This window comes from Emys orbicularis, chromosome 12, assembly GCF_028017835.1.
Source record: "Emys orbicularis isolate rEmyOrb1 chromosome 12, rEmyOrb1.hap1, whole genome shotgun sequence".
Lineage (NCBI taxonomy): Eukaryota > Metazoa > Chordata > Testudines > Emydidae > Emys > Emys orbicularis.
The window spans coordinates 32,964,340-32,980,353 of record NC_088694.1 but is presented as its reverse complement, the minus strand read 5'-3'; the positions used below and the strand labels follow the sequence as shown (position 1 = coordinate 32,980,353).

At 52.6% G+C, this 16,014-nt stretch overlaps 1 protein-coding gene across 1 annotated transcript in view; it reads left to right on the top strand.

Moving 5' to 3' along the window:
* Positions 1-16,014, top strand: part of LOC135886680 (fer-1-like protein 4) — a 106,038-nt gene that overhangs the window by 27,315 nt on the left and 62,709 nt on the right. Inside the window, exons 10-15 of the mRNA XM_065414465.1 lie at positions 1,098-1,160; positions 3,380-3,464; positions 10,348-10,507; positions 10,731-10,914; positions 13,007-13,193; positions 13,678-14,057. Of these exons, the coding sequence (XP_065270537.1) occupies positions 1,098-1,160; positions 3,380-3,464; positions 10,348-10,507; positions 10,731-10,914; positions 13,007-13,193; positions 13,678-14,057 (1,059 nt within the window). The remainder of the gene's footprint in view (positions 1-1,097; positions 1,161-3,379; positions 3,465-10,347; positions 10,508-10,730; positions 10,915-13,006; positions 13,194-13,677; positions 14,058-16,014) is intronic.

The window sequence follows — 16,014 nt, the reverse complement described above, 5'->3', positions numbered from 1 at the left end:
TCACGCGGCGTGCACAGCACTGCTTACCCCCAACCAGTGTCACACAGAGCGCACAGCACTGCTCACACCCAACCAGTGTCACGCAGAGCGCATGACACTGCTCACACCCAACCAGTATCACGCGGCATGCACGGCACTGCTCACACCCAACCAGTGTGACGTGGAGCGCACAGCACTGCTCACACCCAACCAGTATCACGCGGTGTGCACAGCACTGCTTACCCCAACCAGTGTCACACAGAGCGCACAGCACTGCTCACACCCAACCAGTATCACGCGGCGTGCACAGCACTGCTTACCCCCAACCAGTGTCACACAGAGCGCACAGCACTGCTCACACCCAACCAGTGTCACGCGGAGCGCATGACACTGCTCACACCCAACCAGTATCACGCGGCATGCACGGCACTGCTCACACCCAACCAGTATCACGCGGCGCCCACAGCACTGTTTACACCCAACCAGTATCACGCGGCACCCATGGCACTGCTTACACCCAACCAGTGTCACATGGTACGCACAGCACTGCTTACACCCAACCAGTGTCACGCAGAGCGCACAGCACTGCCTACACACAACAGTATCATACGGCGTGCACAGCACTGCTCACACCCAACCAGTGTCACGCAGAGCGCACAGCACTGCTCACACTCAACCAGTGTCACGCAGAGCGCACAGCACTGCTTACACTCAACCAGTGTCATGCGGCGCGCACAGCACTGCTCACACCCAACCAGTATCACCGGAGCGCACAGCACTGCTTACACCCAACCAGTATCACCAGAGCGCACAGCACTGCTCACACCCAACCAGTATCACCGGAGCGCACGGCACTGCTTACACCCAAAGTAAACAGTGTCACGCGGAGCGCACAGCACTGCTTACACCCAACCAGTGTCATGCAGCCCGCACAGCACTGCTTGTCACGCGGCGCACACGGTACTGCTTACACCCAACCAGTGTCACACAGAGTGCACAGCACTTCCACAGGTGCTGAGCCTCATTCAAGTCACACTTGACAGGCTGTGTCCAGGGAGAGGGGCTCTCGGGGTTGCGATGGGGGCGCTTTGCTCAGTTTTCTCTCTCTTCTCTTGTAGTATTTTGTGTTTGAATTCCATGAACCAAGGGAAGTTTTATTTCACAGACTCATAGAGATTTCCGTAAGTATGCCCTGCTGCCCACACCCCCTGTGTAGTGGCAATAACTGACATGCTGCACTGAAGTGCCGAGTGTGTACGTGTGTGTGTGTTTATGGCAGCACCTTCCACCTGGAGATCTTCAGGCTCTTGTACAAAGTTAGAGCATCAGTATTGCCCCCATTTTACAGGTGGGGAAACTGAGCCACAGACAAGTTAAAGGACCTGTCCAGCATCACATAGCAAGTCAGTGGAAGAGTTGGGAATAAATCTCAAGGGGTCTGACTCTCATCCCTTACTTTAGCCAGTAGACAAAGCTGCCTTCCTTGTAGATAATACAAGCTACATGTGTAGCTATAGGGCCTGATCCAAAGCTCATTGTAGTCAATAGCAGTCTGTAACCCACTTTCACATCTCATGTGGTGTTAGGCAAGCGCCTTCAGCAGCCCAGGCAGAGCAGGTGTTGGTAGTGTTGTTGCTTTTTTAGCAATATATAGCAAGTGTGCCCTCTTACATGTTGGTACTGATTGGGCCACAGCATCTGACCGTGTCGATACCCCAGCTGCACACAGCTTGTCAGTCTCCTGCTTTCATAACGCCCCACAGGGTTACATCTGCTTGGCAAATGCACAGTTGTAATTTTATACCGTCAAGCTATTTCAGCACAACTGTTCGTAGGGGTCCCCTGACCCTCCAGCTGAGACTGAGAGTCCAGGGAGAGTTCCTCCCCAGCCTTGATTGAGCCCCCAAGGGAGAACCAAGCACCCCTTCCTCACAGTAAAACATCAGGAGAAATGTGCCCAGAGTCTTTCCCCAAGTTTATTTTTCCATTTCCGGCTGACTTACTTGGAGAGGAGTTGTCTGCAGTGTAGTTGTAGCCGTGTCAGTCCCAGGATATTAGACAAGGAGGGTGAGGTAATAGCTTTTATTGGACCAACTTCTGTTGGGGAGAGACAAGCTGTCAAGCCTCACAGAGCTCTTCCTCCGTTCCGGTAACCGTAACGGGGCACTCTGCTTTGAATGGGCCCTAGAATATGAGCTAACTACTTATGCTAAACAATCTGTTCCAACAATCTGGCATTTAGCTGTGACACTCGGAGAACCTTTCCCAGACCTGGGGAAGAGCTTATAAAAGATATTACCTCACCCACTTTGTCTCTTGGAGAGGAGTTGACATTTTGTAGCAGTTTTTCTTCCCCTAGTAGGGGCACAAGCTGCTCTCAGTCTCGTCAGATGGAGATTGAAGCCAGTGGCACCCCAGGAATGGTTCCCATTGCCTGTCCCCTGTCCCGCAGAGGGGTGTAACATGCTGGTGGGAGGGAGGGGCTTTCTGACTTGGCAGCCCTTGCATGTGTATAAATGCCAGTGCAAGGCGAAGGCAGGGCAGAATCAGGCCCTTTAAAGACTCTAAGGCCTGAAGCTCAGAAGACTCACCTGAGGCTCTTTATAATAAGAAGGTTAAAAGCAGCACCTGTTTGTTGAGACGTAGGCCAGAGACCAGAGATGCTGGTTCTTCTTCTACTGCAGCCTGCCGCCCTCCACCTGTGGCCCAGCACAGCACCCTTCCCTGCAGGAATGTGCCCAGCCCTGGCACGAAGGAGAGGCCGGCCTGGCTTGGCACCAGAGTGATGCCATCCCAGCTCAGGCCTCCTCCTAGGCATGGATTAGGAGCTTGGCTCAGTTCAGTCCAGGCCTTGGCCCATGGGCAGGAATGCAGTCAATGCAGGCACATGAAAAGTCAACTTGGGCCTCACTGGGCTCGCAGTGTGTTGGGGAGGTCAGCCTGGGCCTGCGCATGAGAGAGGGGTTGGCACGGTTCAGGCCTCAGGCAGGTCTGGGCACATGCAGCAGCTTGTCTAGGGCCCAGGGGATAAGTCAGCTTGGCTCAGGCCTTGCCCCGGGCTCCTTGGGTGGTTGGCCTGGTGTGGGCCTTGGCTCAGGAGAGTCAGTTTGGGCATGAGAGAGAGGTTGGCTGGCTGGGGCCTTTGCTCCGGCCCAGTGGGGAGACTGGTCTAATGTCTGGGGGAGGTCACCAAGCTTCTGGGCTGCATGTGTGTTTCACGACAAGCATGCAGCCATCTGTGCCAATGAAGGCTCATCCTGCTGAGCGGAGCTCTGCTTGCGGGATTGTTCTGTTGGTAGCAGCCCGTCCCCTCTGCCCATTCCTCTCTGAGCAGCTGCACTCTGCCCTGGTGACAGCCGGGCCTTTCAGCGGCACAATGGGATTTGTTTGTTATGTGCAGGTTTTTCATTCAAAGAAGATCCCGTTCCTGGGAACACGCATAGGAACATTCAAAATCGACGCCGAGACGGTGTACAGCCAGCCAGGTACAGTGTGCAGAGCCTTGGGGCTGCTGCTCTCACTTCCCTGGTTTATCCCTCCACGTTGTTTCAGGGGCACCATTTCCGATTTTTTGCGGGGAGGGGGCAACTTTAGCCGTGATTCCAGAGGCTACTTGGGCACCTCAAAACTCTTGGTTTTTTTGCAGATAATAACTTAGAAATTATTATCTGACAGCAGCAGTGTATCTAATTCCCATATAAAGGAAGAAAAATAAATAAATATTAGACCCACTCGGCTCTAATACTAACATGTTCTGACATCTTGTGTCAATTCACCTACGGGACACTGGTTAGGTTTAAAATTTTCATGTATATTTTTAGTTTGTTACTAACTCTTAACTATAACAACTGAAACAATTGTAGAAAAATCTAGATGACTTTCTATCACTTTTTTGCAGTTCACCAAAAGCTTGGAATAGATCATTTAACTTTTGGAAACAAACTCACGGGGCCTTGGCCTAGTAGGATATGCTGCACCTGCCTGGGGCTCTAGGGGTGTTACCCCACTACAAATAATAGACTAGAAACTGACCTTAAACAGGAGTGAAACTGACACTTTCAGGTCACTTTCACAGTATTGCCAACCCCAAATGTTCAAAAATCATGAATCAGGCTCACCAAAAATCATGAGATTGGCTTTAAAATGAGATTATGTAAAAATAATAGCTTTGGTGTTCTTTTTATTTGCCTTCTGCTTTTTGAGCCTTTAGGGTGCACTGGGTCACATTTTGAAGCTTTCTCCACAGCCACGAGGGCTAGAAACTTCATTTTTCGTTAAGAATGAAGGCTGAAATCATCACACATCCACTTCACTCCAGGAGTGGGGCTTTAGGGAAAACAATAATTATCTTGAGGCTCATGACAAAATCATGAGAGTTGGCAACACTGCTTTCACTTCTGTTTAAAGGCTAGTTACTTTCCAGAAGGCTCTTAAACACAACACTCCAGTGACTGAGTTGCAGTTCTCACAGGAGAATATTTAAAACCAAACACCAAGAAAATTCCACATTTTAAAGTTGAGAGAAAAATTGAGACTTCTGAGGTTTATCAGGGCCACTGCAGGCAGGAAAGGAAAATAAACAGGCACAGGAGCTCTGGGCAGCTCTTCCTCTTGAAAGAAAGTTGGAGGGTCAAATCTTCTAGTCTTTAATGAAGTAAAACTTCTATTCCCATCAGCGCCTCCACTCACAGCTATTAACATGTGCTCAATCACTATATGCTTCACATAGGCGCCAACTGGGGGGGGAAATGGTGGGCGCAGAGCACCCACCGGCAGCCCCCCTATCATCTCCCCCTCCAGCCCCCCAGTGTTTGCCACCCATCAGCTGGCCCTGCTGATCAGCACCTCCCCCTCCCACCCCTGCCCGCCACGATCAGCTGTTTCGCAGCATGCAGGAAGCTTTGGGACGAAGAGGGAGGAGCGAGGGTGCGGTGGGGTCAGGGTGCAGGAGGGGTTTCAGGGCTGGGGGTCAGGCTGCAGGAGGGGTGCAGGGCATTCGGCTGCAGGAGGGGTTCAGGGGGCGGGCTCTGGCCCGACACGCACCAGGGGCAGGGCAGGCTCCCTGCCTGCCTGCCCTGCCGCCGCGCCGCTCTGGGAAGCAGCCGGAACCTGGGGAAGGAGGGGCGCAGGGGTATGTGTGGCTGTTGCTTCAGGCACCGCCCCCAGCAGCTCCCATTGGCTGCGGTTCCCCATTTCCGGCCAATGGGAGATGTTGGGGGCGGTGCCTGAAGCAACAGCCACACACACACACACCCTGTGGCCCTCCTTCCCCAGGTTCCGTCCGCTTCCCGGAGTGGCGCGGGGGCAGGGCAGGCAGGCAGGGAGCCTGCCCTGCCCCCGGTGTGCGTCGGGCCGGAGCCGCTCTAGGTAAACGCTGGGGGAGGGTGGGAGGGGCCGTGAGGAGCTCGCGGGCCGCAAAAAATAACCCCGCGGGCTGCGTGTTTGAGACCCCTGGGTTAGACCTTGTGAGCCGCTTAGATACTATGGTGATGGGGCCACATAAGTACCACAGGTAGAGTGGGAACTTCTCTATACCACTGCTATCCCTTCCCTGGGTTTTATCCCCTTCTTTTCACCTATGCCCCTCACATCTCCCTCTTTTCTGAATGTAAACTTGGCTCAGAGGGCTTGGTTATATTTCTTCTGAGTCCCCTGCAGACTCAGGGGCTGGAGGGGTTTCTTCAACACTCATAGAATCATAGAAGATTAGGGTTGGAAGAGACCTCAGGAGGTCATCTAGTCCAACCCTCTTCTCAAAGCAGGACCAACCCCAAGTAAATCACCCAGCCAGGACTTTGTCAAGCCGGGCCTTAAAAACCTTTAAGGATGGAGATTCCATCACCTCCCTAGGTAACCCATTCCAGTGCTTCACCACCCTCCTAGTGAAACAGTGTTTCCTAATATCCAACCTAGACCTCTCCCACTGCAACTTGAGACCATTGCTCCTTGTTCTGTCATCTGCCACCACTGAGAACAGCCGAGCTCCATCCTCTTTGGAACCCCCCTTCAGGTAGTTGAAGGCTGCTATCAAATCTCACCCCACTCTTCTCTTCTGCAGACTAAATAAGCCCAGTTCCTTCAGCCTTTCCTCATAAATCATGTGCCCCAGCCCCCTAATCATTTTTGTTGCCCTCCGCTGGACTCTTTCCAATTTGTCCACGTCCTTTCTGTAGTGGGGGGCCCAAAACTGGATGCAATACTCCAGATGTGGCTTCACCAGTGCCGAATACAGGGGAATAATCACTTCCCTCGATCTGCTGGCAATGCTCCTACTAATGCAGCCCAATATGCTGTGAGCCTTCTTGTCAACAAGGGCACACTGCTGATTCATATCCAGCTTCTCGTCCACTATAATCCCCAGGTCCTTTTCTGCAGAACTGCTGCTTAGCCAGTCAGTCCCCGGCCTGTAGCAGTGCATGGGATTCTTCCATCCTAAGTGCAGGACTCTGCACTTGTCCTTGTTGAACCTCATCAGATTTCTTTTGGCCCAATCCTCCAATTTGTCTAGGTCACTCTGGACCCTATCCCTACCCTCCAGCGTATCTACCTCTCCCCCCAGCTTAGTGTCATCTGTGAACTTGCTGAGGGTGCAATCCATCCCACCATCCAGATCATTAATGAAGATGTTGAACAAAACCGGCCCCAGGACCGACCCCTGGGGCACTCCGCTTGATATTGGCTACCAACTAGACATCCAGCCGTTGATCCCTACTCCTTGAGCCCGACAATCTAGCCAGCTTTCTATCCACCTTATAGTCCATTTATCCAGCCCATACTTGTTTAACTTGCTGGCAAGAATACTGTGGGAAAGTATCAAAAGCTTTGCTAAAGTCAATATATATCAAGTCCACTGCTTTCCCCATATCCACAGAGCCAGTTATCTCATCATATCACCCTCTGCAGTGGGATTCCTGTTTTTCAAGTTCATCTAAAGACTTCCAGATCCTTAATTTAATTACCAGCCTTTTCTTCTCTTAGTCACCTTGCCTCTGTTTGTAAACAAAACACTGACTCCCTGCCCCAGGGGCACAAGCTGGGAGAAGCACCTCCCTGCAGAACTCCCATTCCATGCTAATATGGTGCAGTTAAGAGCTCTACCTGGGAGCCCACCTCCTGTATGAAACTCAGGAGAGGGGGCAGGAGCTTTGACCTACGCTCACCTCTCTTTAGGGACGGGGACCCCCTGCTAACTCAGTATCCAGCACCCCTTCCCCTCACCACCATGCTGCTGCACAAGCAGGCCCCTGTGATAAGCAAATACCTGTCCAGAGCAGAGGTCTTTGATATGGGATGAAGACATAAAAAGTAGTGCTGTCAAGCGATTAATCATGCTGTGAAACAATAATAGAATACCATTTATTTAAATATTTTTGGATATTTTCTACATTTTGAAATATATTGATTTCAGTTACAACACAGAATACGAAGTGTACAGTGCTCACTTTATATTTATTTTTTATTACAAATATTTGCACTGTAAAAAACAAAAGAAATAGTATTTTTCAATTCACCTAATACAAGTACTGTAGTGCAATCTCTTTATCATGAAAGCTGAACTTACAAATGTAGAATTATGTGGACATGTGTCCATGCTGATGACAGGTTCTGCTTGATAACGAACCAAAGCAGTGCAGACCAACGCATGTTCATTTTCATCATCTGAGTCAGATGCCACTAGCAGAAGGTTGATTTTCTTTTTTGGTGGTTTGCGTTCTGTAGTTTCCACATCAGAGTGTTGTTCTTTTAAGACTTCTGAAAGCATGCTCCACAACCTGTCCCTCTCAAATTTTGGAAGGCACTTCATATTCTTAAATCTTGGGTCTTTAGAAATTTCCCATTGGTACCTTCTTTGCGTTTTGTCAAATCTGCAGTGAAAGTGTTCTTAAAATGAACATGTGCTGGGTCATCATCCAAGACTGCTATTACATGAAATATATGGCAGAATGCGGGTAAAACAGAACAGGGGACATACAATTCTCCCCCAAGGAGTTCAGTCACAAATTTAATTAATGCATTATTTTTTTAAGAAAGTGTCATTAGTATGGAAGCATGTCCTCTGGAATGGTGGCCAACGCATGAAAGGGCATACAAATGTTTAGCATATCTGGCATGTAAATACCTTGCAATGCTGGCTACAAAAGTGCCATGCGAATGCCTGTTCTCACTTTCTTGTGATTTTGTAAATAAGAAACGGACAGCATTATCCAGGGCCGGCTCTAGGATTTTTGCCGCCCAAAGCAAAAACAATTTTGGCCACCCCCCCCCCCCCCCCGTTCTTTAATTACCCCACCCCCGGCCCCGCCTCAACTCTGCCCCTTCCCCAAATCCCCAGCCCTGCCTCCTCCCCCCAGGCTCTCAAGCCTAGGAGGGAGGGAGGGGGAGAAGCGGTGCCCGCGCCGCGGCCACTCGGAGTCTCCCCCTCCCTCCCAGGTTTGAGAGCCTGGGAGGGAGGGGGAGCAGCGGCGCACGAAACGGCCGCTCGAGATCTCCCCCCCCCCCTCCCAGGTTTGAGAGCCTGGGAGGGAGGGGGAGACTCCGAGTGGCCGCGGCGCGGGCGCCGCTTCTCCCCCTCCCTCCCAGGCTCCCAAGCCTGGGAGGGAGGGGGAGCAGCGGCGCGCGAGCGGCAGCAGCAGCGGAGGTGAGCTAGGGCGGCCGGGGCACATTTTTAGGGGCGGCATTCTGGCGCCGGCCATGCCGCCCCTAAAAATGTGCCGCCCCAAGCACCAGCTTGTTTTGCTGGTGCCTAGAGCCGGCCCTGGCATTATCTCCCGTAAATGTAAACAAACTTGTTTGTCTTAGCGATTGGCTGAACAAGAAGTAGGACTGTGTGAACTTGTAGGCTCTAAAGTTTTACATTGTTTTCTTTTTGAGTGCAGTTATGTAACAAAAAAAAATCTACATTTGTAAATTGCACTTTCACAATAAATTGCACTTTCACAATAGGGGGGAGGGATAGCTCAGTGGTTTGAGCATTGGCCTGCTAAACCCAGGGTTGTGAGTTCAATCCTTAAGGGGGCCACTTAGGGATCTGGGGCAAAATCAGTACTTGGTCCTGCTAGTGAAGGCAGGGGGCTGGACTCGATGACCTTTCAAGGTCCCTTCCAGTTCTAGGAGATGGGATATCTCCATTTAAAAATAAATAAATAAATAAAGAGATTGCACTACATACTTCTTTGAGGTGAACTGAAATATAATATTTACTTTGTCATGTTTACAGTACAAATATTTGTAATAAAAATAATAATATAAAGTGAGCACTGTACACTTTGTATTCTGTGTTGTAATAGAAATCAATATATTAGAAAATGTAGAAAAACATCCCAAATATTTAATAAATTTCAATTGGTATTTTATTGTTTAATAGTGTGATTAAAACTGTGATTAATCGTGATTAATTTTTGTGAGTTAACTGCAATTAATCGACAGACCTAATAAAAAGTCAACAACCAGTCCCATCTTGTCTTTGCCCCTGTGGCCAGTGCACAATTATGCCTTCATGCTTATTCTGTGAGACTTTGTCCCACCCAAATGTAAAAATCCCAAGCAAGGGGGTTCTGCCATTTTCCCGAGAAGCTACTGCAGTCTCAAAGGGATTCTGGGCCTGATCTTTGGCTGGTGTTAATCTGTGTAGCTCTGTTGAATACACTCAAGCTACAGTGAGTTACAGTTGGAGAACTGGCCTGAGAATGTCACAGGCATAGGCGCCGACTCCGTGGGTGCTCTGGGGCTGGAGCACCCATGGAAAAAAATTGGTGGGTGCTCAGCACTCACCAGCAGCTCCCCGCCCCACCGCCCCTGCTCTAGCTTACCTCCGCCTCCGCCTCCTCTGCGAGTGCGCTGCCACATCCTGCTTCTCCCCGCTCCCTCCCAGCGCTTGCGCCACAAAACAGCTGATTCGCAGGGCAGGGAGCGGGGGGAGAGGGGGAACGCAGCGTGCTGGGGGCAGAGGCGGGGCCAGGGTGGGGATTTGAGGAAGGGATCCAATAGGGTCAGGGAGGGGGCGGAATTAGGGCAGGGACTTTGGGAATGGGGTTGGAATGGGGGCGGGGGCGGGGCGGGGCAAGGGTGGAGTCAGGGCGGGGGGTGCGGGCACCCACTGGCGCCGGAGAAAGTTGGTGCCTATGGTCACAGGAGTGGGTGGGTGAGGTTCTGTGGCCTGCTATGTGCAGGACATCAGACTAGATGATCATGATGGTCTTCTGACCTTGAAGTCTATGAGCCAGTGAGCCAGTCGGGGTTTTCCCAGGGCGCTGGTTCAAACACAGTAGGGTCTCTGATTTCAGAAGTGCAGAGCCACAGTTTCTTGGAGAACTAGCAGTGGTGTGATTAGGAATTCACAGCTCAGAGTCCCTGTCCTTATCTCTTTAGATCACAGGTTCTTTCAGAAGTGGGCTGTTATCAATGACCCGAAGGACACCAGGGCAGGAGTGAAAGGATTTGTGAAGTGTAACATTTCTGTCTTTGCACGAGGTGATATAATGGGCTCCCTTCCCACTTCCTCTAGCAGCCAGAATGAAGACATTGAAAAGTAAGTGTGTGCTCTGCAAAGTTTTTGGGCAATCATTGCCCAACAGTTCATAATGGGTTTCTTGCACCATTCTCTGAAGCCCCTGGTGCAGGCCATTGTCTGAGATGGTAGACCAGCCTAAATGGGCCCTTGGCCTAGCGGTTCCCACATTTCCTGTGTTCTTGGGCTTTGACTTGCTGAGGTGATTTACTGTGACCAGTAGAACAATGATTATTTCTTCTAGGAACTTGCTGCTGCCTAAGAGAGTCCCAGCTGAGAGACCATGGGCCAAAATCTGCATCAAAGTTTACCGAGCCGAGGGCCTGCCCAGCATGAGTGCTGGGATCATGGGGGGGTTCTCAAAGATTGTGGGCGAGAAGAAAGTTTTCATTGATCCATATGTGCAGGTGTCATTTGCTGGGCAACAGGTAAGTCTGCTTGGGCATTCAGGTCTCTGTATCCCACAGGGAGGCCTGGGCAGACCCTCTGTTTTCTGAATGTTAAGCCCCACATCACTGTCGTCTGTGCAGTTGAGATTGGTTTCGAAATGCACATGAATGGATGTAGGGATGTAAGAGGTCGGACTCACCCCTGCGGCGCTTCCTGCTGGCTACTCCGGGGAATCAGTTCAATCCAGCCCGGAGCACCCTCTGCAGGCCGGTGATCCGCCTTGTCCTCTACTGGCTCCCGTGTCCCTCCCAGGACCCCGGTGCCCCTTGCTCTGGGTGCTACCCCCTGGCAATACCCACACATGCTGTGTCTCCCCTCCCAGGGGAACCCCCACTCAGCCTCAGCCTAAGGCTACTGCCAGTCATCGTCTAGCCCCACGCCTGGGGCAGACTGCAGTATCAGCCTACTCATCACTGGCAAGGAGGGTTTGGACCTGCTGCCTTGGCCTACCCCTGGGCTGCCCTCTGCAACTCCCAGTACCCCTTAGCCTAATGCTAGGCCACAACCTGGGGCTTTCCAGGCTGGAGCTCCTCAGCCCTGCTCCACTCAGGTACCCTGTCTCAAGCTCCCTGCAGCCAGGCCCTTCTCTCTCTGAATGCAGAGAGAGACTGCTTGGCCTCTGCCTCACAGTCTTTTTATATAGGGCCAGCTGAGGCCTGATTGGGGTGTGGCCCAGCTGCGGCTACTTCCCCAATCAGCCTAGGTAGCTTTTCCCACAGCCCTAGCCCTCTGCAGGGCTGGCTTTAACCCTTCCCAGGCAGGAGTGGGTGTCCACCCCACTACAAGGGAGCATACTGAAACTTGGAGAGACAGTCTGCACCAATCAGAGCTTGGATAGTCATATGGTTAGCAGCAGCATGAGCCAGCAATAAAGTAGGAAAGTCATGTGATTAGGGAGAATCTGAGCCTGCATAGGTTCATGGTGGAGAGGAGTTGTTGATGAGATACTGATGCCACAGCCCAAGCTCTGAGGACCTCACAAGCTGTTGTGATAGTCCAGGTGGTTTGGTTATCAGACACAGGTAGACACAGATGTTTCTAGAACTCCTCACACTGCTGAGTATAGGAAAAAGCTCAAAAGAAATCCCAAGGATGAAATCACACAGACTGTTCCATGTCTGGCTCCCTTGGGTGGGTTCCAAGGTGTCTGGATGCATTGAAACTGCCCAGCCAGCTCTGTCCTGTACAGCCCCAGCCTCTGTCCCGCACAGCCTGATGGGACTGCTGGTCCATCCTGTTACTCTTTCCTGCCCTGAGGCCTGGAGCCTTTGTTAATCAGTCACATGGTTGCCCAGCCTTTCCCTCAGCCCTGTAGTGTGGTGCAGAGTCCTCAGGAAATGCTTCACTCCTGTTAAACCCAGAGACTGATTACAAGGTGCACAAGAGGACAGGAGCAGCGATCTACCCAGCTTTGAAGCTAGCACTCTCCTGTTGTGCACAGCTCTATATACAGGCCAGCTAGGTAAGCAGAGGTGCAGGCTGGAAGAGCAGCTCCATTGTTTTTCTTATAAACTGAGCCATTTGATATAAGGTTAGTGGGACAATAAACGTGGGGCCATTGTATAATTTCTCTTCAGAGCAGGACAGCACCTGAGGACATTACATTTACTTCTCCCCCATTTTATATCTTCTTTCTCTTACCCCTCCAGGACAAGCCATCACCCTCCACCTCATCTGAGCTCCACATGGCTGGCTCTGGCCATTAGAGGGCTGGAGCCCCTCCGCTCTGACCCTTGCTCAGCTGTGAGGTGCTCCCGCCTGAGCCTGGCCTGCATGTGCTCCAGGGCGCCGAGCTCCCCCATGCTAAGCTCCCGCAGCTGGCCAAGGGTGGTTTATGCAGCATCTGTACCCTGGCTGCTGCCGCCACTCACCAGTGTTTTAGAGTGACTCTCCTTGCGTTTGCAGTGAGGTCAGAACAGAGGACCAGGGCCTCAGAGCCACACACTAATGGGGAATCCAGATTTTCCCAGCATGCCTCAGTGATTTCTCTTGAACCTGTGGCTGGCTTTGAAGCCACTTGGAGTTCTTTAGCAGTGCGCCGTGCAGTTCTCATGCTTCTCTCTGCCCCAGGGGGAGACCTCGGTGGAAAATGACACTGCAGAACCGGAGTGGAACGAGCAGATCAGCTTCATCGAGATGTTCCCTCCTCTTGCCAGAAAAATAAAAGTCCAACTGTTAGATGATGCAAACATTGGGGACGTGGCGCTCGCTACGCACTTCATTGACCTGCAGCAGATATCTGACCCTGGGAGGAACGGTGAGGCCTTTACACCCCACGCCTCTGTCCTGTCCCCTGCCATGGAGCTATCCAGGCAGCACCTAGAGCGTCAAATATGATTCTGCTCCCCCACCCCCCCTCCATGCACCTGCCACAGTCATATATGCCTCTGTCTGTGGGGTATGCCCAGGTCTGTCTGGCGTGAAGTGCCCAGGTCTGTCTGAGGGGTGTGTGTCTGTCTGTGGTGAACCACCAATGTCTGTCTGTGGGTGGGGTGTCTGTCTGTGGTGAACCACCAATGTCTGTCTGTGGGTGGAGTGTCTGTCTGTGGGGATATGCCCATGTCAGTGTGTGTGTGGGGTGTCTGTCTGTGGTGAACTGCCCAGGTCTGTCAGTGGGTGGGGTGCATGTGGGGTACACCCAGGTCTGTCTGTGGGTGGGGTGTCTGTCTGTCTCTGGAGGTGTACCTGTCAGTTAAGGCAAATCCTGAACTATTTAATTGCAAGCGTTTCTGTCCCTGCAGGCTTTAACCCCACCTTTGGCCCATCCTGGGTGAATCTCTATGGCTCTCCCCAGAACTCAGCTCTGCGGGATGTCCACAAGGATCTGAACGAGGGCCTGGGGGAGGGCATATTCTACCGTGGCCGCATCCTCCTGGCCATTTCTATGGAGATTTTCAGCAGCCCCAGCGCAATAGATGGCAAGCGCAAGGAGGTGCTGAGGGGCACCCTGAGCAAACTGACGCTGAAGAAGAAGAAGAGTAAAAAGGCCAAGGAGAAATCCAAGGCCAGCGCCAAAGAGCAGAGCCAGAGGCAAGGTGGGGACGAGGCTGGCAGCCCCGAGGAGGCAGAGCAGCCCAGCGAGGTCACTGTGGAGGTGGAGGAGCTCCATCCGCTCCCAGAGGTGGGTACTCCAGGGACTGATGGGCCATTCCAAGGGAGGGGATGGGGAAGAGGCCAGGAGCTTCGGGTTTACACTCCGGCTGAGAGCTGTGTGTAAACCTGCTGGCGCCGGAGTGACTAGTAACTCACACCTGCTGTTCTTGCAGTGCCACTCGGAGTGTACACATATGTGGGATGAGAACTGACCCAAGCTAAAATACAGTGGGGCCCTTCCTATGCCAAAGGAGTGTGTGCTCTGGAAGCTGCAGGTGTGCTGGGTCCGTTACTGCGGAGCGCTTTGGCTACCGGCGCTGATTTTTCCTTTTCCTGGGGGTGCTCAACCCCCGCTTCACCCCGATGCCCCGCCCCCACTCCGCCCCTTTCCCTGAAGGCCCCACCTTCACTCTGCCTCCTCCCTCCCCCATTCTGCCCCGAGGCCTCCGCCCACCTGCCACTCTCCACCCTCCTCCTACAGCTGTTTGACGGCAGCGCGTGCCCCCATCAGCTGAGGAGCAAGGGCGGGGAACAGCTGTGGCTAGTGGGTGCTGAGCACCACTGTTTTTTTCTGTGGATGCTCCAGCCCCTGAGCACCCACGGAGTCGGCGCATATGGCTTTGGCGAAGGCAAGTCCCGTGTCTGCAGCTCTAACGCTCTGCTTTTAAAAACTAGTTCTGGTCTCAGAGAGCGGCCGCCGTCCGTCGCAGGCAGGGCCCTCCTGAGGCCTTGCACTGACAGAAAGCCAGTGCAGTAATTGAATAGTTGCATTGTGACTGGGGACAATAGGCAAGGCCCCTGCCCCCACCACAGAGTGTTCCCCTGAGCTTGCCTCCCGCTTGCTAAACCCTTGTCATTGCTGGAACCTACAAACCTGCCGCTCTGTGGGAAGCTGGTGGAGTGAATCCAGGACAGGTTGCCCAGGGCACGAGCACTCAGTCTGCTGGGTCATGCTCCCACTGCGACCAACAGAGCAGCCCTGCCACGCACCCTGGCAATTGCCGTCCTGGAGCCTCTGAGTCAGCGGGGTGCGTGATGCTGCTATGAGCTCAGCATAGGGTAAATAAAGTTGTAATTCAGAGGAAAGGGGACCCCTTGGGCCTCAGCGCTGGGCCCCTCCTGCCCCCTGGGACCCTCACTGCTGGCCCGAACGGTCATTGCAAACACCCTCTGTCACCTCTTTTGTGAACTTCTAGTAGGCTTCCCTCTTCCAAGAAGCATCATTTCCATCCTGCCCGCCCTCAGCCTGAGCCAGCCAGCTGCTATCTAGCTCCATGTCTCCATCAAGCGCTGGGGAAGTAGGGAAGCCTCCACTCAGCTCAGTGACAAGGGGAGAGAGAGCTGAGTCCATCAGTAGTGTACTGGCACCTTAGCTTTTAGACCAATGGTCCCCACCTTAGCCTTTAGACCAGTGGTCCCCACGGAGGACCATGGCGGCGGACGAGCATCCGCCGAAATGCCACCGACAAGCGGCGTCATCCAGAGGCGTCGTCGCCAAAATGCCGCCAAAATTCGGCGGCATTTCGGCAGATGCTCGTCCACTGGCCAGTACGCGAGCGCACTTAGACGCCCGTGGGCACCGCATTGGGGACCCCTACTTTAGACCCTCTCGGGCTTCCCCTGTGGCATCACATAAGCACTGAACCAGGGGAGAGCCAGGACTGAGCTCTGGGAGATAGAACGATTGCTCCGCCACAGCCTCAGGGATCATGGAATCATAGAACTGGAAGGGACCTCGAGAGGTCGCCTAGTCCAGTCCCCTGCACTCATGGCAGGACTAAGTACTATCTTTCTAGACCATCCCTGACAGCTGTTTGTCCAACCTGCTCTTAAAAATCTCTAATGATGCGGATTCCACAACCTCCCTGGGCAACTTATTCCAGTGCTTAACCATCCTGACTGTTAGGAAGTTTTTCCTAATGTCCTACCTAAACCGCCCTTGCTGCAATTTATGCCCATTGCTTCTTGTCCTATCCTGAGCGGTT